Source organism: Drosophila albomicans, chromosome 3, assembly GCF_009650485.2.
Source record: "Drosophila albomicans strain 15112-1751.03 chromosome 3, ASM965048v2, whole genome shotgun sequence".
Classification (NCBI taxonomy): Eukaryota; Metazoa; Arthropoda; class Insecta; order Diptera; family Drosophilidae; genus Drosophila; species Drosophila albomicans.
In genome coordinates this window covers 10,762,527-10,790,522 of record NC_047629.2, presented here as the reverse complement: position 1 = coordinate 10,790,522, position 27,996 = coordinate 10,762,527, and the positions used below count along the sequence as shown (strand labels likewise).

Below are 27,996 nucleotides of genomic sequence, written 5' to 3'. Positions count from 1 at the left end.
GTTTTTATTAAGTTTATTAGTAATATAGTAAATATACTGACTTACTGATCTATCGACGGACAACCCACAACGGCTAAGGCTAGAAGGCTACTACCTTTCTACTTAAAAAGATAAAAGATCATCATGTTATTAAATGCTAATCTTCGAAAACAATTAAAATGTATCCCTATATCGACAACTCACTATAAATAGTTTCCTAAGACTATATTAGTGATGTTTAGTTATCCTGGCCATGACCTAAATCTTTTTAATCTTTCGTTGAAACTAAAAGATAAGCGATCTGCGAAAAACTTTTTATTTGACTATTTATAATAGCGCAAATTAGGTAAACTTTTCACAGTAGATTGATGGATTTAACAATTCCTGTTTTAACATTTATCTTTTATGTTACTTTTGAAAGTTTTTTTTAAATTATTTGCTTTTTTATGTATTCCCAAAGGTAGGTTGCGATTAATTATGATATTCTAACTTAAAATTCTATATATACTTTAAAGTTCTATTTATGTATGTACATGTTAAGTGATTATTTCAAGAATGTGCCAAATTTTCTTAGACCCAATTACGCAATTGTGGCTCGGTGTGGAAACATTTATTCCCATAGTTACGAGAGCCTAGCAACAGCATTTGTAATATTTTATGGGCCATGGCAACGGAGTAATTGGCCGTAAATTTGATATGAATATGAAAATATGTTGTGTGGTTTCATTTAAAAACCATCTAAGCATGTACACACAAGTTCAAATTCAAAATGTGGTCAACGAATTTATTTTTTGTTTTATTAACTTACTTTCATTTAAATTTACTCTACGTCGTTGTTAGCAGCGTGGATGCACCCTTCATTCACATACCCGGAAATGGATTTATATCGGGCACCTATCTTAAAATGTTCCGTACTCAAAACATTAAAGCATATTTGGGTATACGGTATGCACACGCAGCAAGATTCTCACCTCCCGATGTGGAGCTGCCACCATGGAAGGGCATCTTTAACGCAACATCTTTCGCTCCAAGTTGTTGGCAAGCACCCCAAGCGGCATCAGAGAGCCCACAATTGGATAAGGTTTTGGAAATCATTTCGGGGGGCATGTCAAGTGAAGCTAGCGAAAGGAAATACGACGAAAATTGCTTAAACTTAAATGTATTTGTACCTGACGGTGAGTGATTTTAACTCATAATTAAAGAAAATTATTACAATATCTCAAATTTAAATCGATTATAAAGTATTTGTTAACCTAAAGCATTTGTTATACTTAAAATTTAAGGTAGAGATTTTTAAAATAATCCTAAAAAAAATAGATTTGAATAATTAAAAATTCTCTTAGCTTCGCCCGCGTTATATTTTGATATAAACGTGTTTACTTTGAAGAAGATGTTACCAAACTTAAAATAAATTTATAAATATTCGAAATGAAGAAAGATGTCCTCGATAAGAAATTCAATGTGAATCTTGAACACTTCATTGCCGCCACGATTAAAGATGTGGGATACTTTTTCAAAACATATATAATTTCGTTTCCTATTAAACATCTGACAAAATTTATAACTATGAAAAATTAAAAGAATTCAATTTTTGTAATGTGGTTGCTTTATGGTTATAGTTTTTGCATTTCTAAAACTACATAAACGGTAAATACAACTAATTAAGTATACGACTCTTTGTATACGAACAAGAATTAACAACCAATTAACCTATTACAAAAATTGCTAACATAAATTAAAAGTAATAGTTGCTCTTAGTTATTATAAAGAGATTCAATGGCATAAAAAGAATTTAGTTCGTAATATCACTAAAGAGAGCAAATAGGCTTCCTTATTAAGTACACGACTTGAAGACCAACAAGTACAGACACAACACAATAGCTTTTAATGTATATATTTTATTTGAAAATATTTTTTTGCAGGACTACCTGAAGTTGACGGATATGCAGTGATTGTATGGATCCATTCCGGAAATTTCTCAGCTGGCAGTCCTTACGATATTGAGCCCTTCCAAATGGTGTTCAAGCAAAAAGTGATCGTGGTTACCTTTTCGTATCGTCTCAATATTTTTGGATTTTTTTCCACCGATGACGGCGAAGCGCAGGGTAATTATGGATTAATGGACCAATCAGCTGCACTCTACTGGGTGAAAAAGAATATTAATTATTTTGGGGGTGACGAGAATCGCATCACCTTGATGGGCCACGATGCGGGTGCAGTAAGTGCAGCATTGCATATGACATCGGGGGAATGGTCAAAGGGTGCATTTCATAAAGTGATTATAATGTCTGGAAATCCTTTAACCTATGTGCGAATGCCACATGAATACAACGCTGATTTGGATAGGATAGCAATCATTTTTGGATGTGCTCGTCGACCAACGTCAATGCTAGTACAATGCTTGCGACGCGTTGATCCAAAGATTATTACCGAAAATCTGCCACTTGTGAATTGGGGTCCAATTGTTGATTACGGCTTAAGTAACACATCGTATCCTTTTATCGAAAATCAACCAGAAATACTTTTTAGAAATGGTGCATTTCATAATGTGCCCGTAATTATTGGCATTACCGATATGGAGGAAGTTCTAACCATATTTAAGGACTATATATCTTCTGAGTTGACGGCCGATGATCTCTCCAACTTCTTTAATGATATGGCCATGGGTGATATACAGAAAACAACGGGTAGCAATGAATGGTGCATGAACTTCCCACTCATTGCGGATGCGATTGCTTTTATGTATTCCGGACAAACTAGTGACGAAAAACTAACAGTAAACACAAATGTAATCAATGCACATACTGAAAAATTCTACATAACTCCAATCCAAATGTTCATCGATATATTGAGTAAACATCAGACCATTTACACTTATAACTTTAAGTTTCGATCGCCATCGTTAATCGTGGATCTTCCAAGTTGGGTTGGCGTACCAAAATATTTTGACCAGATTTTCGTTTGGGGTATACCATATATGAACAATGTCGTCGAGTGGAAATCAACGGATAAGAAAATCGCAGATATTGTCATGACTCTGTGGGCGAATTTCGCTAAAACATCGAATCCAACAAAATCCAATGTCTACATTAAGTGGAATACGGTTGAGCCGCCTAAATATTCTGTCCTCCTTATCGATGAGAATTTTAACTCGGAATATCTTTCGAATAATCATCGAGTGATGTTTTGGAATAACCTATATCCGAAACTTTTACAATTTGCTTCCGAGTGTTGCAATTCCACAATTTCAGCAGCAACATATCCAATCACACCCACAATATTTTTATATATAAGCATGTTATTTATATGCATACAAATATAAATAATTACTATTTGCATATCATACAATTTATAAAAACGTTTATATATTACACGAGAGTTTATTAAATATATATTGACATTATCTACGATGCGAATGAAATGTTGTTTTCTTTATGATGTCAGATGATTTTTTTGTGGAAGACTGATGTTCATATTTTTGTAGGTGAAGAGAAAAATAAATATATCCCTTCTGATTACATTTTTTCACAACATTTGAAAAGAAAATGTGACTACCATTATTGCTAGTAGTTGAATAAGATAAAAAGTTTATTTACAAATGTGGATCATTTTTATAACGTGCAAATATTTCACTTTTAAACACATCAAATTTCTTTCGATTCGCGTTATTTTGCTGTTCTCGCCAAGCGGGCCGCGCTTGCTTTCTTTGCAGACCCCAGTGGCAGGTGAAAACTGGCGATAGCACCAGAAATTTGTATCCAGCCACGTACATTTCATATACCTAAATAAAATGAGAATTCGATTTTATTTAAATATAAATTTCATACCACAAATTATATTACTTACTTGGGAATTTCTTGTAAATCCATAACCAGTAAATCGTTCATCGTGAACTGGCACTTTATCTATGGCGATGTAAAAAGGCTCATATAAAAACTCAAAGTTCGTAACCGTATGACTAACGCTGACTGCAGTCTCATTTCGTTTTGATAAAAGCCATCTATGCATAAGATCGAAAACAAATAGCATTTGGATAAAGACATGTGAAACCAAACAATTAGAAATAGCCCTTACCTTGTAAAATTTGTCGCATATTGATTGTAAATGAAAACTTTTTCGTGGAATGGCCTGGCGAGCCCTTTTTTAATTAATGCTATGAGCGTATCTTTGGTGCGCGGAAATGTAGCACGAACATCAATTTCAAATGTGGGAATCACATACGCACAACTTCCCTCGCAACGCGCGGTCTTGAAGAAATGGTTTAGTTGCACAACACTGTTGATGCTGGGTATGATATCGACATCTGTTAGAAAAACATATTTCGATTGACATCCTTTGCGAGCCACATTCCGCATATGATTCTGGGGATATGTATTTTTTTGTCGCCACTCTAAAGTCTTGGCCGTACGAAACTTTAACAGAGCCTTTAGGGTTCGCTCTGGATATTGACAATTGTATTTATTTTTAATATTCACTGTATCCATTTGAACTGTTGGTAAATTGTCAAATTCCCGTGGTACTAAGATATGAAATGTGGCATTCGCCTTCACATTTGGAAAGCACAAACGCAAATATGTCACAAAATATCGTAAAACAATATATTCTTCATTACCAGCGGAGAATAAGGCAACTGATAAAGGACCACGCCAATTTTCAGCAACCTGAGGCAGCGAATATAATCGTTCTACAGAGCTCTGGGTAGCCAGACATATCAAACTGGCTTCAGATGATTCAGCATATTGATCTCCGACAACAGCGAAATCCTTTATTTTGTACATTTGCTGGCTGTCCCACCGTCCATATCGTAAGTCAATATTATCAAACGTCAATGAGATTGTGTTATTATTTTTCACTGGCAAAGCACCCTCAAAACTGTATTTTGGCAAAGGCAATGGTTTATTGACAACCTCCAGATTCTGTGGACAACCTGGCATAGCTTCAGCCTTCAATTGTGGAACACTTTGTCCTGCATTCGTGTTATGTGCTGGTGGATAAACCCTGACTAGCCAGAAAATGTTGACGGACAGCATTATAAGTAGAATCTTTATGGAGCTACATGGTAGCAAGCGAAACTGCAATTAAATTCAAACGTAATGCTACTTGAGAAATATCCAAATGTGTACGTGATTCTAGCGAAAGTAAATGTAACAAAATAAAACAAATATGATTTTTTAAATTACAATTTATTTCATATTAATAAATACATTTGTATACGTAAAAGTAAAAACTATTGTTAGGTACACAAATACAAATACTATATTTTTGTAAACTTTTTGATTTGATTTTACAAAGTCATTAAAAGTCAAATATTACAGATGGGTGCTCAAAATACAAATAAAACTATATAATATATTTTTAAATATTACAAATTGTTAATTTACCATTATTAACGACTACACTAAACAAGGACGAAATCGCAAACTGAGCATACATATGTACATGTATTTGTCCGTAAACACTAGAGATTTAGATACATCGAAAGAACAATTAATTTATCGATGTTAAATCGATGTTTCTCTACCTCTAACAAATACCAAAGAGTCACAGGGAAGTGCTCTTTTTAAAATTAATCATTTATTGACATTATGATTCATTGAATGAAATGTTGCTAAACTATATGGCTAATGGCATATAAAAAAAAATGGATAGAATTAAATAAAAAGTATCCAATTCTAAAGCTAAAACTACTGCATTCGCAGGAGTTTCATTATTTTCTTATAGGTAAAAATAAAAGTAACGCAAAAGTACCTTACATTCATACGCATGTGTGAACGGTATTTGCAAAGAAGTCGCGTTCAAAAATATATATCATAGTAATCTTCAGACATACATACATAAACCTATATACATACGTATGGACATAGGTTTTTTGATTTAATTTTTTCTCGCAGCGCCTCAACAAATAATTAAAAACTGCGTAAATGTTAATGCTTTGAAAATCGCGTACCTCGTCGTGTGTGTGCCATTTAATCGTATCAACTTGCTGGAGACAAGTGATAAGAAAAATTGGTGAAGAAAACGTAAACATAACACATATTGTACATACTACACCGTTAAACGAAATGGCAGATTTGGAGGCTGTTCTAGCTGATGTCAGCTACTTGATGGCTATGGAAAAGTCGAAGTGTACACCAGCCGCAAGAGCCAGCAAGAAGTTAATATTACCAGATCCCAGGTACACACATTTGAATCATATTCTTGTGAATATGTATGTATATGAAAGTGTTTTACTTGCATGTGGGTATGTACATAAATACAGTATACAGTTCCAAAAGTGTATGCAGACTCATACAAAAACTATACCCATTGTATTTATGTGCATGTGTCTGTTGGTCTATAGACCTTGTTAAGGATTAGAAAGAGACTCTGCAATCAACATGCATGCAAATATTTTCGAAAACATTTATCCAGGGGGTACACCTACATACATATATGCATGTATCTACACACCAGTATGTACCGTTATACACTCAAATATAAAAGAGGCTGATACATGTAGATATGTATATATACGTACAAATACTGTGCATACTTTGGATTTAGATACATACGTATCTATAAACATTACCACCACAAATGAATTGCTAGAAGTTCTATGATTTTTATTGTATTAGTCTGTGCAAAATGTATTTATAGGTATTTCGTACAATTTTACTCTGGTTGGAAGTTCTTAATCAGAGAGAATGCCCTTATATTGTTTACCACAATCTTGGACCACAAATGTATGTTGAAATAATTGATAATGATGATTTATTGTAGGGATATAAATATTAAACACTCCTATGACTATATAAATAAATAAAAGCATATATTTTGTTTAATTGGTGTATAATTAATTGTTCTTTTGTTAATGGTATTATTCATATTATGTATAGACATGCATGTCCAGCCTAATTGACAGAACTATAATCAAAACATATAAAAATATATACCTAGAAAACGAGTGTGGACTCAAATCTACAATAAGGTGTCGTTTCTCTAACGTCCGAACTAAAAGTTTATCATCTAAATTTGGGGCTAAAATTTGTCTTGAATCTTGGCTGTGTGAAACAATTAGGTCGCGTCTAGAGACAATAATAACACAATACTCTCGGGGCACTAGTTGAGGCGACCTTGTTAACGACATAAATCTAAAGTGTAACTCCTATTTCACTAAGCAGACGAACAATATCATGTTAGGAACAAACATAACAAAAAATAAATAAATAAGATTATATGTACCACAAGAAGACTAGGCAAACCTAACAACTAATTAAACAAAAAAAACAGATTATACTGCTCATTGGTTCTTGTTATTCTTCTGGCATTCGCTTTAAACGCATTAAATGTTTTTCATATATTTTCTTTACAGTGTCAGAAGTGTTATGTATAAATACCTGGAAAAGGAAAACGAACTCAGCTTTCACAACATTTTTAATCAAATTATAGGTATTTAACAATCCATAGATTTTAAATGCCCATTCTAACTCATAATTTGTTTTGAAGGTTATTTGTTGTTTAAGGATTTCTGCGAAAACGACTCCGAAGAACCAATTCAACAGCTAAAATTCTATGAACAGGTATTACTATAAAAATATATATTTTTTAATGTTTTTTTTTATAGACTCAATATTTTTTTTAAGATAAAGAATTTTGAAAAAACGGAGTGTTACGAAGAGCGCAAGAAGTTGGCAAGAGAAATTTATGACAATTTCATAATGGAGGAAATGCTGTCACACACTTATGTAAGAATATTCATTAAATTATTAATTAAATATACATATTTATTAAACAAATTGATTTTTAGGAATACTCGAAAGATGCTGTCGCTAATGTCCAAAAGTATTTATTAAAAAATGAAGTTCCTGTGAATTTATTTGAAGTAAGCAAATTTGTTTAAACTATTCTATTAATATTACAAATTATTATACCATATACTTGTATATATATTAGGCGAAAGTTAAGTAGAAGTCTAACAGAATAAATACATTTTTAATCAGTCATCAGCATACCTGATAGATTCTTCATCTTTTAAAATAAAGAATTTTTAGATTTAAGCTTAATATTTTAATATCGCTTTTGATAGTAGTACTGAATTAATAAAGAATCTGGCATCATTTGGAATCCAGACCATTTAACATGAGCTTTGAAAGTATCAAAAATAGTAAACTAAAAATAAAGTTTATTCATACGTGCAAGTTAAATACTAAATAAAAAATGTATTTGTTTGATCTGTTTTCTTTTACAGCCATATATGGAGGAAATCTTTGGCCAACTTAAAGGCAAACCGTTTAAAAAGTTTTTAGAAAGGTTAGTAGATCATTAACCTCTAGTTTCCAGACGCTTTAAATTTTAATCTGTTTATTTTGCAGTGACAAATTTACGAGATTTTGCCAATGGAAGAATCTGGAGCTCAATATACAGGTACGCCCAACTATTTAGTAAATTATTACTTTAGCTATTAACCATCAAATTATTCGCAGTTATCAATGAATGACTTTAGCGTACATAGAATAATAGGACGTGGAGGATTTGGAGAGGTCTACGGTTGCCGAAAAGCTGATACAGGAAAAATGTACGCAATGAAATGCTTGGATAAAAAGCGCATTAAGATGAAACAAGGCGAAATGCTGGCATTAAATGAACGCAATATGCTGCAAGCAGTTAGCACAGGAGTATGTTGATTCATTCAAAGTCAAATTGGATTTTCATTATAAAAGATTTTTTTAGATTGATTGCCCGTTCATTGTGTGCATGACATATGCGTTTCATACCCCGGATAAATTGTGTTTTATATTGGATTTAATGAATGGCGGAGACTTGCATTATCATCTATCACAACATGGAGTTTTCAACGAAGATGAAATGAAATTCTATGCAGCTGAGGTAATATAGGTTTAAATTGTACATATAGGCCCAATTATTTAAATTGATTTTTCCATTAGGTCATTTTGGGTTTGGAACATATGCATAAGCGCTGTATTGTTTATCGCGATCTGAAGCCTGCTAACATTTTGCTTGATGAAAATGGACATATTCGAATATCTGATTTAGGATTAGCATGTGACTATTCCAGAAAAAAACCCCACGCTTCTGTGGGCACTCATGGATATATGTCACCTGAAGTATTATCGAAGGGAACATCTTATGATTCATGTGCCGATTGGTTCAGTTTCGGTTGCATGCTCTACAAACTACTCAAAGGGCATTCACCATTCCGACAGCATAAGACTAAAGATAAACATGAGATCGACAGAATGACATTAACTATGGTATGCTACTATAATTCTATTATCCAATCAAAATTTCAACTTTTTCTGTTGTACATATATTTACCTTTAATATTCATTACACATCCCACTTTAAACAAACAACATTACATACCTTTTTGTATATTTAATTTTAGTATGACAACAAATTTCAATCAATCCACATAGAATCTTTTTATACTCACACAACTGATCAGATATAAAGTAACATGCATTAGCTTATCATTAAGACAATAACTGACAGTGTCATGGACTTTGAGAAAAAAATCTTTTTAAGGCTGATTAGGTTTTCTTTCGAAATTCATGTCCATTTTTCAAGCGAGTTTGTTTCTATTCTGCAGCACTTGTGTTAGATAGTTAATTTTTAGATTGGAATAATTGCTGTTCGAAAATAATTATTTTGAGTAACTTGGTTAAACGTATCCACTGTTTGAAAAATAAACATTTCTAGTAAAAGTTTTATTTAAAATAATTCACCTACTGAAATCCCTCGACACATACATGCCGTTGCCAAGAAGCTCTTGCGCGATGAAATCAAATCATACAAACTCACACTTGCGTTCATAATCGTACGATAATTACCAATTTTTTGTTGACACTTAATAGGTGAGTCATTTCAATAATTTGCCATTAACCATAAATTAACAAAATGTTACAATAAATTGTATAGAAATAAAAAAACTTTTTTTTGTGTCGCAGAATGTCGAACTTCCAGATACCTTTTCTGTGGAGCTACGGAACTTATTGGACATGCTTCTGCAAAGAGATGTACCCAAGCGACTTGGCTGCATGGGAAACGGGTATGTTTCGTAGTATATCTTTTATTTGAAATTCTTATTAATGTTGAATATTTGCAGTGCTGATGAAGTCAAAATGCACAATTTCTTTTCGGGAATTGATTGGCATCAAGTTTATATTCAAAAATATACTCCACCTTTAGTACCACCTCGTGGCGAGGTCAATGCCGCCGATGCCTTTGATATTGGATCTTTTGATGAGGAAGATACCAAGGGCATTAAATTAAACGACAGTGACCAGGATCTCTATAAACATTTTTCATTAACAATCTCCGAAAGGTGAGCTAACGTAACGTAAAGATGGACAATGCTGCTATTATCAAATTATACCTAATTTATTGATTAGTTAAAACAATTTAAATTCTGTAGACGTACATTAAATTTAAATCTTCTCTTCAGGTGGCAGCAAGAAGTATCTGAAACAGTATTCGAAACAATCAACATGGAAACCGATAAAATCGAGCAAAAGAAAAAATCTAAACAAAAACAGCACTTTGATGCCGATGAAAAAGAATCAGATTGTATACTGCATGGTTATATAAAAAAGTTGGGAGGATCGTTTGCATCATTATGGCAAACTAAATATGCTAAGTTGTATCCAAATCGGTATGCTATTCGTTAACATTAAGCTCCTATAAGTTACAGTTTCAATCAATTTTGTTTTCCGTTTCTTTGTTTTTTAATTTAATGCTTAAATTTTTCATATTTTAGCTTGGAACTTTATTCTGAAAGTGGAAATAACAAGCCGGAACTTATATTCTTGGACCAAGTAGAGGATATTTCATCTGACTTTATTCAATACAAAAATGAGCAATGCATTCAAATACGTGTCAATGACGGCAGTCGCGATGGAAGGATAATTTTGACAAACTCGGTAATACTTCTTTTTTTAGTAGCTTGTGAAATTACTAAAATTATTATATTGTGTAACAGGATGAAATCGGCTTAAAGGAGTGGTCGTTGTCATTGAGATCGGCACACAAAATGTCACAGGATCTTTTAGGATCGATGGCTAAGAAAGCTGGGAAGATTTATGGCAGTGAGAGGGATGCAAACAAATCAATGTACATTCTTGGAGGGAATTGTTCAACAAAATCGTCAAATGGCTCCAATTAAATATTACATGTAATGAAATTTATTATGTCATATAATAGGTTTCCCTGCTCTGAAACTCTCTGAAAAAAAAACAAATAGTTTCAATCAATGTGAAAAGAATCCTAATAAAACACATCATGTAAAACACTCTGAAAATTTATATACACTTGGTGAGCCTGTATAAACTTTTGTGAATGGTTATTTTGTAAGGACATTTATATGTACCACATCATTGTTTACTGTTGAACAAAACAAACAGTTTCAATTTGTTGCGCATGCTTTTCATTCGATCTCCGATATAAAAACAAAAATCACTTGGAAGCGTCGGTCTTATAGCATACCGAAATCATACCACACATCGTAGAGAGTATAGAGCTCTCAAAACCCCACTGCCGATATTGTGCTTCCGTAAATGTAGTAGCGAGATTGCTGGTCTTTTAGTTTTAAAAATATTACAAAGTATGTAGCAGTGAATAATTAAGAATCAATTAAATAAAAGAACATTTAAAAATATTGTCGTATGGCTTTTTCGGTAAAAAATTGTACTTTGAGCAAAATTGAATTTTAATAATTTGATTTGAAATTGACGATATTTTATATATTTTAACTATTCCGTACTTCATAGATTAATAATTCTTACAATTTCCAAAATGGAGCTGGCTGTTAAATATGAGCTCAATTATCATAGGCCGATCGATAAACATGTTCTCTCTTTGTTCCATACCACTTTCGCAATTAATACATAATTTAAAAGAATTTAAATTATTTGGGTTATATTTTTATTTCTTTCTTTTTTTTGCTGTAATACGTTAAATAATAATTAGTCCGTGATATAACAAATATATTCACACTATAGCTGCATAAAAATGAAATGTGTTCTGATTCCATATTCCAAAGTCAACATTAAATTACAAAGCGCTTGGGCCCGATAATTTCAAATATTAATCGATTTTTCGATAAATTTAAACCCAGTGCTATTTACATTTATCAGTTTGTAGTTATTTTCGCTTAATTATATCGTACGAGTCAAATGTGATTTTATTTCTCTATCAATATTCAAATTATTTATATAGAATGTTCTATGGAATAATTAATATTTGTTGGATTCCGTTTGCGGGATTTGTTTCATTTTTGGTTTTGTTATCTGCCATTAACAAATCGGTCGGTGTTCGAAAGGCATACGTAAATATACTTTTAAGGATATTTGAGGTAAATAAATTAAATTATTTTAGTAAAAACGAGCGTGGTGGCTCCATCTGTGTCTATCGAGATCTATAGCTACTTACATATATAGATATTTTTATTTTTATAAATATATCTAACTTAGCAATTCGTATGCTCTGTTCTAAAGCATTGATAAATGCAAAGTTCATAAATATAGCTTGTTTCAAATCCAGTAATTTGTAAAGCATAAATATTGCCCATTCCATTAATATTGATAGTGGAAATTATTCAAATGGATTTTAAATTCAAACAATATACAAAATTCGTTTCGAAATAAGTAAATTTTATAATTATAAATAATCTCTGTGGACACAGGTGCGTGAACGCAAGAACTTGTTAGTAACTATAATTATAAATTGCTTGCTTTTAGTATGGTCGAGTCAGCATCGAATCGGCGTCAAAAGTGAATCAAGCGATTGCCAAAGACAAAATCAATGTTGATCAAACGCCGGGCGTAGAACAAGTTGATGGTAGCGATGCAAAGGAGTCAAATGAAGCTACAAACGGATCAGTGTTGATCACTCGAGATGTCGTTCTTCTTCCCGAGGCTCAAGAGTCAGCGCATGATAAAACCAATGGCACCAAAAAGGTGATTTATATATGAAAATAATATGAATTATTAAATACTGACTTATATATTGTGCACTTACAGGAGGAGATCTGCTTTGATTTTGAAAATTGCTTGGATTATGTAAAATCGGGCGTGGAAGCCATTATCGAGGATGATGTAACATCACGATTCGAAGCCGAGGAGCTTAAGAGCTGGAACATGTTAACACGTACAAATCGTCATTACGAATTCATATCTTGGAAAATAACTATGATATGGGTTATTGGATTCGCTATACGCTATACGATATTGATGCCTCTTCGCGTATTAGTTTGCTTCATTGGTGTAAGTATGTAGGGTATGGGTAGCAGTATAATTATTTTTGTTATTATAATTAACAGTTGTAGTAACTAGATAACATATTTGGCTGTTGCTACCAACTGTGTGACGAAAGAGTGATTAAGTCAGATAACAACATTTCCCAACCTTTTGAACATAAGTACAAGTTTTGATCGTTCCTCTTATCAGAAAGTATACGACACTACAATTCAATAACACATGTGTCTATAATTGGCCATCATTCGATTGTTGTTGCTTAGCGAAACCTCGAATGAAGCTCATAAAATGGCATCCGTTTTTACATAACAGTCCTTGATATCACAAGACGTGTAATGTTAAAAGTCGACTTGACTCTTGTCTGTCCGTAAATTAATTTATCCACCCGTCTGTAAGATTGTTGCGCGTAAGCAAATTAATCAAATCTTTGATTGAGGCATTTTCCTACTAGCACAAATCACAAACCGTTTATTATGAGACCTTACGACTGAACTTTTATCATTTTTATTTATTACAATTTTTAAGCTTTGTTTTTTAATATGCATGTGATTTTGTGTATTGAGCTTGGTGCAGAGTATCGAGTATTCTTAACTGCAAACTTATTTTATCAATTTGGCTAATCTCTATTTAAAATTTATAACATTGCTGAACAACTGAATTCTCAAAATTAAAGTAGATCTTCTTGCACATCGTAAATCTATTAATTTATTTTTAATGATTTTCTTAGACAATAGAATATATAGATATTATTAGTCTTTAATAAATAGGTAAAATGAATTTTGTGATTAGAACATAGTAACATTTTAAGAACGAAACAAAACTAGGCAAACATTTTGTAGAAAACATTCTTTTAACTTATTTTTTATTTGATTTGATTTTATGGAGCCGCGTTTCTTTACAATATTTCTCTAATTATATTTTACTTTGGTTTTTAGGTTGTATTTGCAGTTGTTGCCAACGCGTTTGTGGCATTAATACCTTTCCGATTTTTGCGGCTCTCCTTAGCGGATTTGTCATTTAAAATTACATTTCGCCTTATATCCAGTTCCTTGTCATCCCTTGTAATATTTCACAATAAGCAGTATAAGCCCACAACTTCTGGGTTTTGTGTAGCAAATCATACCACCCCATTGGATGTGGCAATATTATCAACAGACTGTACATTTTCCTTGGTGAGAAAGACGATTTTTTAATTCAATGATTGCATATAAAATTGAAGAAAGACATTTAACTATAAATTCCATACCCAACTCCATAAGTACGGCATTCGATAATTCAATACTAATTCATTGATTAATATATCAAGTTTGAATTTAAATTTCGAATTGAGATAGTATTCCACATCTTCATAATATCACTTTTATATTAAATCAGCATTTTGTTCAATTTTATATGTATACTATCTATATGTGTGTTATGCTTCTGTCTTTTGTCCTTGCGTTATGGTTTTTTAATAGTATTTTTGAAAACCTGTTTTTGTATTCTTTTGAAACATTTAGTTGTGATTCTTAAAAATTAAGAAAGGAACATAATCAGGTAAGATAATTTCCTAACCACGTATTTTTTATATCCTTTACCTAAAATATGTTTAAAAAGGTCGGTTATGATAAACTTGTGAAAGTTGAGTCGATATCGCAAGAATTGGGGAATTAGAATAGGTAGATTTAAGCGAATAGAAACAAAAATAGGAAAATATTATTAAAATTAGGGACAACATGTTATTGCTTAATATAGTAATATATATGAGTCGGTTCGCATCGACTAGACTGCTCTCATTAACCAAATCCCAACAACAGAAATAGAATAAATAAATAACTCCGTCAGTCCAGATGACTTATTTAGTATATTTAGATTTGTATAATAATGTTATAAAAAATGTGAATATGAGGCTTTTAATTTAAATATTTATTGTTATTAACGCGTTGTAAACACGTTTATTTATTTCGATCACCATTTCATTTAAAAAAAAAAAAATATTGTACAAGCATATCAGGGGGCCACAGAAATCGTTCCCGCTTAAAATCCCTCAATTTCATTCCCCTGTCAACGACTCATACCACCAAAAAAATTTTGAGCGTGATATTTCGCTCTAAACCTGCTGTCGCTGGCTTTCGAAATGAAATTAAAGGTTTAATCGCACATTTATTTTTATGGCACTTCTGGGTGTGTATGTATATATATTTGTTTCCTGTTATTCGTTAAAAGTTTTGAGGACGTACATCAATTTATTAAGTATAATTAACAATGTATTTATTTGAAGAAATTCAAAAAAAAATCTAGTCTTTATTGGTGTTTAACAAATTTATTTTGTCTTCTTTCTTTTTAAATATCTTAATTATTTCGACGAAGAAGTCAATTCTTACTCTTGATTGATAATAGATTTCTAGATTGATTTTTTAAATTATCCGTTTTCGGACTTTTTATTGACTATTTGCTTAACGTTAAAGAGTTTAATGACCACAACGAGATCCTTAAATGTTGTTCTGACAATGTTTATTATACTGACTGCTTACAGATTTTGATGCTAAATATAATTAATTTGTTTACATATATTTTGTATCGATCGACAACTGCCAATATTAATATTATAAATTTTAAACTATACACCTGTGAACATTTAAACTTATGTCGAATACCTACAAAAATACGACTTTTGTTTTATGCAATCTTAGGTAGTGTGGTTAACATTATGTACAGCTGCTGTGGGAAATCTAAAGGATGGAAAGCTTAAGCGTGCTGTTGTAAGTTATGTTCTTGGTCAGTGTTTCGGTGTCTTGTCCAGCGCCATTTCCGCTGTTATCACATACCATAATGAAGATAACCGCCCGTCGTCAGGTATTTGTGTGGCAAACCATACCAGCCCAATCGATGTACTGGTACTGATGTGTGACACAACCTATTCTTTGGTAAGACAATTTACGAAATTCGATTGGAAATGCACTTTAAAAATGTACTTACAATAATTTGGTAACCTTTCTTCACTCTAATAACTTTCTGGCATTATCGAATTGGTTTATGTGATGTATTGGGAAATTAACACATTTCATGTTTTTAATACCTTTTTAATTTTTCGTAGTATTTCTGTTTTTATTTTTGAAAAATAATCGTAGTTTACTTATTCAAAAATATTTAATGCTGCGCGTTTCTATTTTAATGCATCATTGAAAGTATCGATATGTAATTTTGCGTAGACTATCGATTTTTAATTTTGCATATAAAAACCACTCCTAAAAACAACTGCAATTATTATTTCCTCTTGATATACCGATCTGGGTTTTCGTTAATTTATTAAATTTGATTAGCATATTTTAACCTTGTGTAACTTTGTGATTGATGTACACTTCAATATAACTACATCTATTGATACATAACAATAATAATTGCAGTGAATTTTGAATAAATAACACATATGAGGAAACTATTCGTTATTATTTATTTTATGCTTGGTAACTATATATAAGTATTGATCTGTTATATATATTGTATATATTCATTGACAAGAATTTTGATTTCTACCTACTTTGTTACAATTTCTGGGTGGCGCAAAACTATATCCGTTCTAAAAAATTGCGATATTTAGATAAAGGCACAAGCAGCAGAAAGCAAATGTCACAAGTTTATTATCCCCTTTTTAGATAATTATATATTGGTATAGGCTATAATTAATTGGTATCAGGATATTAAGTGTAACAGTACCCGAAATATTCGACAACGGTACCAATTTTACTTGTAGAAAAAATCCACTCCATATTTAAGATATACGAGATAATACATACGGTGTATGCATTAGTCATTGAAGGACGGCATGCTATTTTCGGCAAAACCCAATTTAATGCGGAATGAATAAAATAAATATTTTGGACAACCTACAACTGGAAACTGGTGATGCCCACCTATGTATATCGCAATTATCCTTAAATGTAAAAACGTAGTATGGTGGTTTGTGTAAATTTCTTTGTGTCTTAAAATAGTTAATATATTGTGCATGTTATTTGTGGAATGACCAAACGATGCATACAAATTTAAATAATGCGTCATGTATTTTAGATCGGACAACGACACGGCGGCTTTCTTGGTGTCTTGCAAAGAGCGCTGGCAAGAGCGTCACCGCACATTTGGTTTGAAAGAGGAGAAGCGAAGGATCGTCACCTCGTAGCTGAAAGACTGAAACAGCATGTGTCAGATCCAAATAATCCGCCTATTCTTATTTTTCCGGAAGGCACTTGCATTAACAATACTTCAGTAATGCAGTTTAAAAAAGGCAGCTTTGAAGTAGGCGGCGTAATATATCCCGTAGCTATAAAGTAAGTGCCATGGTGTTCAAGAGATGGTGGAACGGCGAGAATAGGAACGATAACATCCGATATAAATTTCAGATACGATCCAAGATTTGGCGATGCTTTTTGGAACAGTTCAAAGTACTCAATGATGCAGTACCTTTATATGATGATGACCTCATGGGCAATTGTCTGTGATGTTTGGTATCTTCCACCAATGTACAGGCAGGAAGGAGAATCAGCGATTGACTTTGCGAACCGCGTTAAGGGAGTGATTGCGAAGCAAGGAGGATTAGTAGATTTGGTTTGGGATGGCCAGCTCAAACGAATGAAACCCAAAAAGGAGTGGAGAGAAATTCAGCAAATTGAATTTGCTAATCGACTAAAATCTGATTGACATTGATTTTATACTTTATATTTAAAACTGTAATTACAAAGATAAAAATTATAAAATAACTGACCTTACTAAATATACGATGTATATGATAGTGAAGCCAATAATTTGCCATTTTGTTTATGGGGAAACTTTATATTGCTAAGCTACAAATCAATCTGAAAAATGCATGTAAGATCTCGATAAAATTTTCTTCATATGTGGTGTTTGACATTTCGATAAATTTAATTCACGTTGTGTTAAATTTCCTCAAATTTTGAGGGTTTCACACAAAAAATGGAAACCTGTTGCATTTTCTTAAACAGCCCAATTAGTTTCAAATTCAATTTGTAAACCCAAAAAAAATATATATAAATTCATGCAAGCTCTGACATAGTCGAAATATACATTATTTTACAAAACATTCATATGTATTTAATGCAAATTGGAAGAAAACGCCTAATAAAATTGAGAGTAATAAGGTTGCTTTTATAGGTTATCGACCATTTGGATGCATTTTATTTATCGAAAATTCAAGTTTTGATCATCACAATTCTCTTTTAATTTTTACCATTTCTTTCGTCAATTTTAAACGTGTTCCGTTATTAAAAATACAAATATTGTGTTTATAGAAATATAATCAAACAAAATAAAATGATAAAAAAACGTCAAAAAATGTTTGTTTGATAACGATAAATATTTATCGATATCTGTAGTAAAAACAATGGAAAAAATGGTGGACGATAGCCTTAATATAACTTGTTGTGTTATGTTGGCAGTTCTGTTCGGAATGGAATAATATACATATATATATGTATATATAACAAATGTTGTTTAAGTCCTAAATAACACAAATGGAAACGAGAAATTAGGCAATTTTCAAAGTACAAACATTGCCTTTAATAATGAAGTGACTTAGATGGACTTACAAACAAATGAAATATTTGGAAGATTTTGTAATTTGTTTTTGTTTAATCCGCCGTTTGCATACATAAACGTTTTGTTTTATTTTACATACATATACGTTAACGATGTCATTAAGCAATAAAAGCAGCAGCATAAGCGAAAAAGATATCGACGATGAAGATATGTTGGCACCCACCAAACTCTCAACAAATCTTGTTGTTCGAGTCAATCAAGATTCTGATGACAACTTGCAAGCCTTATTTGATAGTGTGTTAAATCCAGGCGATGCAAGGTTGCCATTGCAGCTCCCGTTTCGTATGCGCAAGCTACCGAATTCGTTTTTCAATCCACCTGCTCCTTTGCATTCGAGAGCAAATAGTGCTGATTCCACATACGATGGCTCGCAAACCAACATCAATAAGACTGTCGCGCAGTGCGAATTGCAGTCGCCCCTCCTCTCACAAAACCAACAACCGCAGCCATCGCAGCAGAGTCGTCTAGCCATACATCACTTTCGAGCACGCAGCAGCCCAGCATCTCTTCAGCAGAACTACAACGTTCGGCCTAGAAATGAGACAAGCGCGAACAGCAATCAAGGTCCAGGTCCTGCATATCCAGATAATAGTGTGGATTTCCCGAATGCCACGGCAAACAATATCGACTTAGATGTAATCAATACTTGCATGGGACAACAACAAGCACAGGAGAATCCGATTTCAACGCAAACCATACATAAAAAGCAAAGATCGTATGATGTTGTCAGTCCAATTCAATTGCAAAGTCAATTGGGTGCATTGCCACCCGGATGGGAACAAGCAAAAACGAATGATGGCCAGATTTACTATTTGAAGTGAGTATCCTACAATATTTATTTTTTATTTGTCGTTAAGCTCTGCATTCTATGTTCTGTTCCCTTAAAAAACAGAAGAATAGAGTATATTGCTTTTGTGCGGAGCAGAGTACGCTCTAAGGAACGACCCAATCTATTATTTATATTTTTGATTAACAACATAAAAAAAAAATCAAAATTAATCCAGTACGTCTGTCCATGTTAGAGCATTGATCTCTAGGATCTGTAAGAGCTTTACACCCCAAATTTATACGTAGATCAAGTTTATTTTGAATTTTGGGTGATATACTTTATACAACCATGAAAACTTCACTCTTATCCATTCTTTATTCGAACAATTCTGGAAAAGTGACTTCAGATATTTCTGAAAAATTTGTAGTGGGTCCAACCTCAGTAAACTAACTAATAATCTATATAATTTTTCCAGCCATACTACAAAAACTACGCAATGGGAAGATCCGCGAATTCAGTTTCGCCAACAACAACGAGCAATTGCTGAGCGGACTAAACCAAATGGTAAGTATGATTAACAAATTTGTATATTTTTTATGATAATTGCCGTGAATAAACCAGGAAAATAAGTATATACAAATTGACTATAATAGGTGATCCCTTGACAATAATTTCTTCGATATACATAAATACATGCATACAATAAATAACTTTTACATTTGTATAGGGAAGAATCGGTTTTCGGACAAATTTACAGTGAGATTTTAATTACTGCTAGGGTTCAAGATTCTTTTTAAAACTTTATTTAATTTTTGAAATTATATTTTTGCTAGATACGACTGATAGTGAAGTTACGCTTAAAAAAGAACATTGAATATTACTTGAAATGATTTGAGGTATTTTATTTATTTAGCAGATTTAATACAAAATACAAAAACTAGCGCACCGACTATTGCTAGCCACATTGGCCCTTTACCTGAAGGTTGGGAGCAAGCTGTTACAGAGTCTGGAGACGTATATTTTGTTAATCACAATGATAGAACAACTTCATGGAACGATCCAAGAATTCGTAAGTATAGTCAAAATCTTTTCCGATTGTTAGAAAACGGAGCTGGTGTTTACAATTATACGATTCCAAAAACCCGTTGTCCTAATGCTCAAAATGTTAATTGGGTTTGCCAATTTTAACAATTTCCTCTGAGAAAGAGTTTAAGGCTTCAAAAGGAAAAAATCCAGCTTGTGCTTCCTAACCATGTCCTAATTGTATTCCTGCAAAGAACCCCATTAATTGGTACCGAAGCTGCTACAACCTATAATTTTAAACAGTTTGGTGAATAATTTTCAAATCGTATATAAAAGAATCGATTTATGATGACTGACTACAAACTATTGATACCGGCCTTCGTCATCATCATAGTTTGTGTTTTTTTTTATTTTTAAAGTATAATAATTATTTGTTTTATTATTTCACATTGTTTTATTTTCCTTATTTTTGTTATTATGTTTAATTTTTTAGAAACTGGACTTAGCGGACTGGACTGCCCCGATAATTTAGTATCGTCTCTCCAGGTAATTCCTAATTATTACTGTAGATTTATAATATTTATTTTTTTATCAGGCTTTAACCTACCCCTCATATTAAACATGAAAACGTCTGCCGGCTGCGGCGACAAAATTATTTTTTTGTATCACAGATTTTATAATTGTCTTGCAATTAGGTAAAACAATATTTGTTTTATTCGCTTTAAGTCGATAATATATCGATATCGGCAAGACTTAAGTTTAAAATTCACAATTTTCATAATTTTTAAATAACCCGTCCAAAAGCGAGGATATTGAGGCTATAAGGGTATTATAACTTTGTGACGGCTGGAAATGTATGTAACAGGTAGAAGGAGGCATCTCCAACAAAGAATATATATTCTTGATCAGCGTCAACAGCCGAGACGATCTAGCCATGCCCGTCTGTCCGTCCGTCCGTATGAAACACTGGATCTCAGAGACTATAAGAGTTACAGCTCTAATTTTTTTTCGACAGCATTTGTTATGTTTACACGCAGATCAAGTTTGTTTCAATTTTTTTGCAACGCCCCCTTCCGCCCCCGCAAATTAAAAAAATCAAATAACAAGCGTAATATTAAAGCTAGAGCTGCGAGTTTTGGAGTATACAATAATAACAATAGTAATAGTGATTTCTGTTTGCGATCAGATAAAAATTGTAGAAGTTATTAAAGAAATACTTTTGCGTGGGCAAAAATGCCTACTTACTAGGGGTTTTAGTTGCTTGGGCCGACAATCTGGTATATTATGCCGTCTATGGTATATTTTAAATCTGGTACTATATCGATATAACAAATATACCATTTGGTATATTTTTAGTATTATAGTATTTTGGTATATTTTGAAAATACACCGCAATATTTTGCTTTTATTCAAAATGGGTAGCGGGTGTCTCACAGTCGAGCACACTCGACTGTAACTTTCTTACTTGTTTTAAGCTAATGTCATTGAATTTATATTTTTTTTTATTTCAGATTGGCGATAACATTTGCAGCAATATTTTTAATGATGCCCAAACTATCATTAGTACACCGTCTTCCCACAAACCTGACGATTTGGAATGGTATAAAATAAATTAATACATTTTTATGTGTAAAACCATTTAATTAGATATTAAAGTTTTATATTTTGTATTAAAAAATAAATATTTTTGCATATATTTAACTACATTTTAACTTTTCTATTCATGGGAACATAATATACATATGTATACATATGTATGTATATTTCATTGTCGTCGACGGAATTAATAAAAAAATTTCAAGCCTGTTCTCGGAAAACAGTTTTATTGCTACTGCGTGAAACTATATTATGTTATACATGGGAGCTCAACGCTTACTGAACGTATTTGCACCAAGTAAAGCTTGTTTTAGGAGTCGATTGAAGCTATGAAGAAGAATGAAACGAAAAATTAAAGAAAGTTGCTTTCAAAATTGGTAATTTTGCGAAAATAGTCTTCCGAAGATATAAAACTACAATAGTTTTTAGCAATTTAATATTTTAATACTTTTTAAAGATATAAAATATTTTCGCAGTTCAGATGTAAAAAATATCGATAACACAAAGCTGCAAAATCGTGATCTTATTTAAAAACTATCGAATTTCGCATGGAACCGTAAATCGCAATAAAATACAAGGTATAAACAAGTGTTCAATATACACATATACATACGTAAGTACATAATGACATAATGTCAAGATTTTGATCGAAATGTATTATATATGTATATGCTTTGACATTCAAAACTCATATTTTCAAAACCCCTTTTAATTTATGTATTCATAACAAAATAGTTGTGCATTAGGGTGTTAGTTAAATTGTAATTATTTTAATTTTTAAAAAAAAATTTAAAACAATGTTTTTGGTAGTTTTTCTAAATTAAAAGCATAAATTTCTTATATATGTTTAAATACTATACATTCTCCACAAAAGTAAATAAATATCATAAAAAATGTACCCCAATAATTTTTTCGTATCTTGAGTAACCCCCATTTCCAAACACCAATACATATACACGCTCCGTACACATATGTAAATGTATGTAACTCTATCACTGCATTCTTCTGCTTAGGAGCTGACACCTGTGTGTGTGCGCACAAGACGCAAACTTAAAGAGTCCATTGAATGCATTACCTTTGGTAAAAAAAACAGCCAGTTTTAGGCCACTTCTATGTATAGTAGATGGTGTTTTATCTGTTATTGTTTGTTTTAACCTGAGTTTGTGTTTTAAATCATCATAGCTATGCGTTCAACCTTTCGTGCATAAAAACAGGTACAAAAGAAAAAAATAATTATTTAAACTTACTAATTTCGAAGTTCAAATTCACCATATTCTACAAATAATTTCTAAATTTCAACTGATATTAGTGCCTTAATTTAAAGATGACTAAATACAATTAAATATAAAATAAAAATGTTAATTATGATAATAAATAACTATCTAATGCATAACGTACACAGAAATTCATCAGTATGTAAGTGCGGGGAAAGGTGCTCATGTGTAAATGATCCAAGCATAGCAACGCATACACATAAACAATTGTCTTGTATACATGTGTATGAATAGTCTGCAGCGCTAGATTTAATGAGATCTGGTTTTGATTGCAAAACTATTATGTTGTTGCAAATATTTGGATGAAAAAGACGCTTTTAATGTAATTTTTAAAATATACAAATATTTATATATATTTATATACATAAATGTGTGTGTGTGTGTGTGTAATTCACGCTGGCCAACTCCTCAAGTGCTGTTGTACAAAGAGCACTGCTTGCGTAGCGTGTGTATGTCAATACAAGCAGTGCGGATGTATGCATGATCATATATACGTACATACATATATACATACGTATGTGAATGCGTAGAGATGAAGTAGACCTTGGCACATTGTACATACCCAGACAGCCAGAGCACTCTTACTTTTCAGTAAGATTTTATTCCCAAGTCGAGCAAAAATGTATCGATTGTGGTTTATTTTTATTTACCATGGATTTTCGCTTTGCTGGATAATCACAGTGTAGCAGTGAAGTTGGTTTGCAGACAAGACACAACATTTAGTGAGTTTGCGAAAGAATTGCACCAAGTTTTTGGGAGTTAATCAATCTCCAAAGGATCATGGATGATCCGAAGTCCCTGTGTATGAATTGAGTTTCTTGAACCGCACATATTTTTTAAGGTAAAATTAAAATTAACTTTGATATGAAAGAAAAATAAGACGAAAACGGACTCAACAAACTAGAATAGTGCCTAAAGAAACATAATAATCGAAGTAAAACGATGTCAAATCCGATGGTTTCGTTAAGTTTAATTTATCGTCTGGAGATAATGATAGTTTTATACATATTTAAGGATAAAGATTATTTGTATTTATTAATAATAATTTTTCTATTAAGGGTTTCCTATTAAGTAACTTTCTTTCAACTTTGGTCGCCCACTTTTCAACATGTTACGTTACTGGAGTATAATTTTTCTTATAAATTGTGGTAAGTTCTTTATTGTCATACGCATTAGTTTTAATACTCTCAAATAAAAACCTTTTTAAACTTAAAAAATCCCTATAATTTTAGCGTTCTGCACGGAAACGCAAATAACACAAACCGTTTACGGATTTTTGGATTTCACAACAACTATTGGAAATACTGTAATGGTATTTTCTCCACAAAGTGCTCCCCCATTAGGTAAGTTTGGATCCTTCAGAGATTGGAACACTATCGAATTTGAGGTTATATTAGTTTATTTTGGGTGTCATTAACAACTTCGATTCTTATTCCCTATCATTGATTTCCAAATATTGTTCGTTGCAGAGATTTCCATTCATAAAACAACACCGAAGCCTACAAGTATTATTGAAACCAGACCGAACACGAAACAGAATGAGCCTAGTAAAGATGGTATTAAACCGACGCCACTTATCGCGACCAGTTCAAAAGAAGAAGCCGAAACAACTTCCTCATTTGAAAACAATAATATAATAAGTCTATCCAACACGCCAATTAAAACATTGGACTATCCAGAATATGCCTTACTATCTCGTCAACCTGAAGAGTTTGTAGAGGAAACTTTCCGTTTGGTGAACTTAAAATCCCGATCAGATGGCGATAGACAACGAATCTATCCGTCAAAACGGGACAACACTCACAATCTTTCCTCTGGATTGTACTCAAATAAGAAGAGCGAAAGCGTTAGTAAAATCAGTGCAATCAGCGCAAAATCCTCAATCAAATATGCGCAATCTCCTCAATCAGTGAGCAGTTCAGAAAAAAGAAACAAAAACCGTTCGCAGTCGTCATCACGCGTTTTAAAAACGATAACTCCTCAATCAAGCAGGACGGTGGAATCGACACCACAGCAGAATGGATTCACTAAAAGTAGTCGTAAAAGCAATAGGGATCCAAGTGAAAAGCGAAAATCGTCGCGAAATAAGGGAAAGAGGTATAGTATATGAAAATTTTCTTATTTGAACAAACTTTTTTCAATTCCTATTCCCTGTTTATTTGCAGGAGACATAAAAATACTCATAGTTCAAGCATTCAAATCACGGCAACGGCTGTTGACACAAGCTCGCGACGATCTTTTAGAACCAAAACCAATCAACCATCCTTACCATCTCTTCCATCTCCACCCTCAGAGGAAAACTTTGCAAATCTTGGGCAAAACACTTTAAAACTAAATAGGCGGCCTGGTCGCTGGCAGTATAAATCGGCTCCAAAACCCAAAGTTAATATAAGGAAAACATCCAACAGCACAAACAATAGTAAAAATGCTACAAGCGCCGATAGCATAAATGAAGCTATTTTAGAGACGGACGATAAATTTGCCACACAAAAACTGAATAATCTAGGTAGAGATTTGGAGGCGGTCGGTTCGCAAAATTCTGTTGTTGCTGATAATGATGAATTGAAACCTAAAAACTTTGTGCGTACATTAAATGTGGAGATATCAACACCCAGCAATTTTGTTGACACTTACTATGAAATCGCAACCATAAAAAGTCCATTTGTTTTCCAGGTAAATACCGGAACATGTATATCAATATTCAAGAGGATTTTTAAGATTATATCTATTACCTAATTTCAATTTAATTTGTATTTTCAGGCTGGACTTGTGAAGAAGACCAGGTTTTTGACGATAACATCAACTATAGAGAAAACATTGAAAACCGATCAAATTGAGGAGTATTCCAAGGACGATGGCCCCTTGTCCGAAAATATTTTGGAATCCACAATGGCGATGAATGAACCATCACTGGATGGAAGCATATCGACTTTAAAACCCATTTATATTACTGACAGCCTAGAGACCCCGGAATTAGAGACAATAACCGATTCATTTTCAGTTACACAAACCAAATTGCGAACTCAAATCTTGCCAATTATCTTTGAAAAGAAGAATGAGACTGTACAAATAACACTAGTGCAAACTTTTGATTATACTAGTTTAGTAACCGTTACGCAGACAATTTCGCCATTTAGAGACAATTTTATTCCAGCAAAGAACTTTAAAGATTTCGCTGCTATTTTAGATGAGGCTGGTTCTGAATTAAACTTGGATCTCGAGTTTGGTGATGAAGGCAATGGAGGGCAGTTTGAGGGAAAAGTTAAATTGGAATCAAAAGGAAATTCAACAAACATTATTCCTAACATTCAATCAGAAAAAATAAATATTCCTGAAATTTCCGTTTTAAATCCACTTAATCCCAGTAACAACCTAATTACATCCACGCGTCCTGTTATTAAGCTTGAAACTATTTGGGAATCATACGTAGTACCACTTGTTAGAGGAACAGACAGTGTGTTGAGAACATTGTCGAAATCCGTTGGCGTAGTCGAGAAGACGGAATATATTACCGAAGTTTCAACATTGCCAGTGCTCCCCATGTCACAATATCCATATTCTATTAATCCCTTTTATAATCCTCTCTTGCAACTACCCCAACAGCAACTAATCACATCCACTTCGATTCTTAACACATTGGTTACTGCAACAAGCAGCAAAGTATTAAAATTAACATTTGGAGCTAGGACCGCATATACCACAATATTCTCCACTTCAGTTGTTCCAACTGAAGTCACTCAGTTGATAACTGCAACCCTTCCAGTTCAAAATCAAGGAGCATTCCCGAACTATTATCCACCTCCGTACCCTCCATTCGGTTATGTTGGTTAATCAATCAATCAAGTATTGCTCCTATAGTAGATTCTTCTGCACTACTATCATCCATAATACTCAAATTTATTTCCAATACTCATTTATCGACCCTACATTTTTTTTTTTAAGAAAACTCATTACTCTTGTGGTCCAATTTTAAACCTATTGAGGGAGTCACACGCTCAGAGTATCGAGCGGGTAATGATAATTCGAATTATCTATCACATTGGTCGTTTTCATTATGTTTTATATCATATTGTTGCTTGCCATCGACCTGCAAGTAAGTTTGGCACTTAGATTAATTATTCTTTTAGAAATGGTGCTTTATAAAATGGCAAATTATTCATATTCTTAATTGTATTATACTTCATACAAAATTTCAAATTTTTACTCATTTAGATGATTACTCAAACTTTTAAAACAGTTTTGTTATTTTTTCATTAAAACAATCCTCTACTACAATAGGCTAACGAAATGTTTATCGACAATATTTTATCGATTAAAACTACCAGTAAAACAGCAGTTACAATTCCATTCTCTTGCTAGTAGTAATACAGTCTCATTATCATGATCGCGATGAAAAAACGCGTTTTAGTAGTACTTGTCTTGTTTGTAAATTGTTGTTGTAAAGTGGATATAATAATAAAAGCAATAATTTGGCCTTGATGAATTTAAGATTTTTTCTATAATATTAACGCACTTC

At 32.6% G+C, this 27,996-nt stretch overlaps 6 protein-coding genes across 16 annotated transcripts; 5 read left to right on the top strand and 1 right to left on the bottom strand.

The window, feature by feature from the left end:
* The first annotated feature begins 730 nt into the window (after positions 1 to 730).
* On the top strand, positions 731 to 3,388 carry LOC117572043 (carboxylesterase 5A). Its single transcript, XM_034254609.2, has 2 exons — positions 731 to 1,154; positions 1,902 to 3,388. Exons 1-2 carry the CDS (start codon positions 749 to 751, stop codon positions 3,299 to 3,301), a joined length of 1,806 nt encoding a protein of 601 aa, XP_034110500.1. The 5' UTR covers positions 731 to 748; the 3' UTR covers positions 3,302 to 3,388.
* A 166-nt stretch (positions 3,389 to 3,554) lies between these two features.
* LOC117572044 (beta-1,4-glucuronyltransferase 1) lies at positions 3,555 to 24,210 on the bottom strand. Of its 2 annotated transcripts, none has more exons than XM_034254611.2 (4): positions 24,131 to 24,210; positions 4,054 to 5,051; positions 3,826 to 3,979; positions 3,555 to 3,760 (listed from the first exon to the last, which is right to left on the bottom strand). In XM_034254611.2, exons 1-4 carry the CDS (start codon positions 24,197 to 24,199, stop codon positions 3,572 to 3,574), a joined length of 1,410 nt encoding a protein of 469 aa, XP_034110502.1. In that variant the 5' UTR covers positions 24,200 to 24,210; the 3' UTR covers positions 3,555 to 3,571. The 2 variants fall into 2 exon arrangements, with proteins under 2 accessions (XP_034110502.1, XP_034110503.1); XM_034254612.2 differs by lacking the exon at positions 24,131 to 24,210 and adding an exon at positions 5,361 to 5,751.
* LOC117572042 (G protein-coupled receptor kinase 1) lies at positions 5,789 to 11,266 on the top strand. Of its 4 annotated transcripts, XM_034254606.2 has the most exons (15): positions 5,793 to 6,154; positions 7,331 to 7,407; positions 7,465 to 7,538; positions 7,602 to 7,703; positions 7,766 to 7,840; positions 8,207 to 8,268; positions 8,331 to 8,382; positions 8,442 to 8,633; positions 8,689 to 8,844; positions 8,904 to 9,230; positions 9,927 to 10,027; positions 10,085 to 10,303; positions 10,424 to 10,630; positions 10,736 to 10,898; positions 10,958 to 11,266. In XM_034254606.2, the coding sequence occupies exons 1-15, from the start codon at positions 6,042 to 6,044 to the stop codon at positions 11,138 to 11,140; spliced, it is 2,103 nt and encodes a 700-aa protein (XP_034110497.1). In that variant the 5' UTR covers positions 5,793 to 6,041; the 3' UTR covers positions 11,141 to 11,266. The 4 variants fall into 4 exon arrangements, with proteins under 4 accessions (XP_051861099.1, XP_034110498.1, XP_051861100.1 ...); XM_052005139.1 differs by lacking the exons at positions 10,085 to 10,303; positions 10,424 to 10,630; positions 10,736 to 10,898; positions 10,958 to 11,266 and adding an exon at positions 9,746 to 9,833 and having other exon boundaries at positions 5,789 to 6,154; positions 9,927 to 10,014; XM_034254607.2 differs by lacking the exons at positions 9,927 to 10,027; positions 10,085 to 10,303; positions 10,424 to 10,630; positions 10,736 to 10,898; positions 10,958 to 11,266 and adding an exon at positions 9,365 to 9,654 and having other exon boundaries at positions 5,789 to 6,154.
* LOC117572045 (glycerol-3-phosphate acyltransferase 3) lies at positions 12,106 to 18,007 on the top strand. Of its 5 annotated transcripts, XM_034254617.2 has the most exons (7): positions 12,108 to 12,328; positions 12,714 to 12,932; positions 12,996 to 13,238; positions 14,165 to 14,401; positions 15,902 to 16,135; positions 17,277 to 17,533; positions 17,606 to 18,007. In XM_034254617.2, the coding sequence occupies exons 1-7, from the start codon at positions 12,194 to 12,196 to the stop codon at positions 17,901 to 17,903; spliced, it is 1,623 nt and encodes a 540-aa protein (XP_034110508.1). In that variant the 5' UTR covers positions 12,108 to 12,193; the 3' UTR covers positions 17,904 to 18,007. The 5 variants fall into 5 exon arrangements, with proteins under 5 accessions (XP_034110507.1, XP_034110508.1, XP_034110505.1 ...); XM_034254614.2 differs by lacking the exon at positions 14,165 to 14,401 and having other exon boundaries at positions 12,109 to 12,328; XM_034254613.2 differs by lacking the exon at positions 15,902 to 16,135 and having other exon boundaries at positions 12,109 to 12,328.
* LOC117572046 (transcriptional coactivator yorkie) lies at positions 18,614 to 22,314 on the top strand. 3 transcript variants are annotated; one of them, XM_034254620.2, is made up of 5 exons: positions 18,615 to 19,635; positions 20,063 to 20,151; positions 20,504 to 20,656; positions 21,104 to 21,156; positions 22,122 to 22,314. In XM_034254620.2, exons 1-5 carry the CDS (start codon positions 18,911 to 18,913, stop codon positions 22,224 to 22,226), a joined length of 1,125 nt encoding a protein of 374 aa, XP_034110511.1. In that variant the 5' UTR covers positions 18,615 to 18,910; the 3' UTR covers positions 22,227 to 22,314. The 3 variants fall into 3 exon arrangements, with proteins under 3 accessions (XP_034110512.1, XP_034110511.1, XP_034110510.1); XM_034254619.2 differs by having other exon boundaries at positions 18,618 to 19,635; positions 20,501 to 20,656; XM_034254621.2 differs by lacking the exon at positions 20,504 to 20,656 and having other exon boundaries at positions 18,614 to 19,635.
* Positions 24,211 to 24,538: 328 nt separating the features above from the next.
* LOC117572041 (probable serine/threonine-protein kinase nek3) lies at positions 24,539 to 27,418 on the top strand. The gene is made up of 5 exons (XM_034254604.2): positions 24,539 to 24,628; positions 24,713 to 24,823; positions 24,950 to 25,577; positions 25,646 to 26,153; positions 26,241 to 27,418. Exons 1-5 carry the CDS (start codon positions 24,589 to 24,591, stop codon positions 27,309 to 27,311), a joined length of 2,358 nt encoding a protein of 785 aa, XP_034110495.1. The 5' UTR covers positions 24,539 to 24,588; the 3' UTR covers positions 27,312 to 27,418.
* Positions 27,419 to 27,996: the final 578 nt, after the last annotated feature.

Bases quoted from the DNA above. Each gene is read 5' to 3' on its own strand.
- LOC117572043 (XM_034254609.2), top strand. From the start codon at position 749: ATGTGGTCAACGAATTTATTTTTTGTTTTATTAACTTACTTTCATTTA. The intron at 1,155-1,901 runs GTGAGTGATTTT...ATTTTTTTGCAG, and splicing joins AAATGTATTTGTACCTGACG to GACTACCTGAAGTTGACGGA.
- LOC117572042 (XM_034254606.2), top strand. From the start codon at position 6,042: ATGGCAGATTTGGAGGCTGTTCTAGCTGATGTCAGCTACTTGATGGCT. The intron at 8,269-8,330 runs GTTAGTAGATCA...TTTATTTTGCAG, and splicing joins TTTAAAAAGTTTTTAGAAAG to TGACAAATTTACGAGATTTT. The intron at 8,845-8,903 runs GTAATATAGGTT...TTTTTCCATTAG, and splicing joins TGAAATTCTATGCAGCTGAG to GTCATTTTGGGTTTGGAACA.
- LOC117572045 (XM_034254617.2), top strand. From the start codon at position 12,194: ATGTTCTATGGAATAATTAATATTTGTTGGATTCCGTTTGCGGGATTT. The intron at 12,933-12,995 runs GTGATTTATATA...GTGCACTTACAG, and splicing joins AAACCAATGGCACCAAAAAG to GAGGAGATCTGCTTTGATTT. The intron at 14,402-15,901 runs GTGAGAAAGACG...ATGCAATCTTAG, and splicing joins CAGACTGTACATTTTCCTTG to GTAGTGTGGTTAACATTATG.
- LOC117572046 (XM_034254619.2), top strand. From the start codon at position 18,911: ATGTCATTAAGCAATAAAAGCAGCAGCATAAGCGAAAAAGATATCGAC. The intron at 19,636-20,062 runs GTGAGTATCCTA...TAATTTTTCCAG, and splicing joins GGCCAGATTTACTATTTGAA to CCATACTACAAAAACTACGC. The intron at 20,657-21,103 runs GTAAGTATAGTC...TTAATTTTTTAG, and splicing joins ATGGAACGATCCAAGAATTC to AAACTGGACTTAGCGGACTG.
- LOC117572044 (XM_034254611.2), bottom strand. From the start codon at position 24,199: ATGTTGTGTCTTGTCTGCAAACCAACTTCACTGCTACACTGTGATTAT. The intron at 5,052-24,130 runs GTAAATAAAAAT...ATTTAATTGCAG, and splicing joins CAGCAAAGCGAAAATCCATG to TTTCGCTTGCTACCATGTAG. The intron at 3,980-4,053 runs GTAAGGGCTATT...TCTTATGCATAG, and splicing joins TATGCGACAAATTTTACAAG to ATGGCTTTTATCAAAACGAA.
- LOC117572041 (XM_034254604.2), top strand. From the start codon at position 24,589: ATGTTACGTTACTGGAGTATAATTTTTCTTATAAATTGTG. The intron at 24,629-24,712 runs GTAAGTTCTTTA...CTATAATTTTAG, and splicing joins AATTTTTCTTATAAATTGTG to CGTTCTGCACGGAAACGCAA. The intron at 25,578-25,645 runs GTATAGTATATG...GTTTATTTGCAG, and splicing joins TCGCGAAATAAGGGAAAGAG to GAGACATAAAAATACTCATA.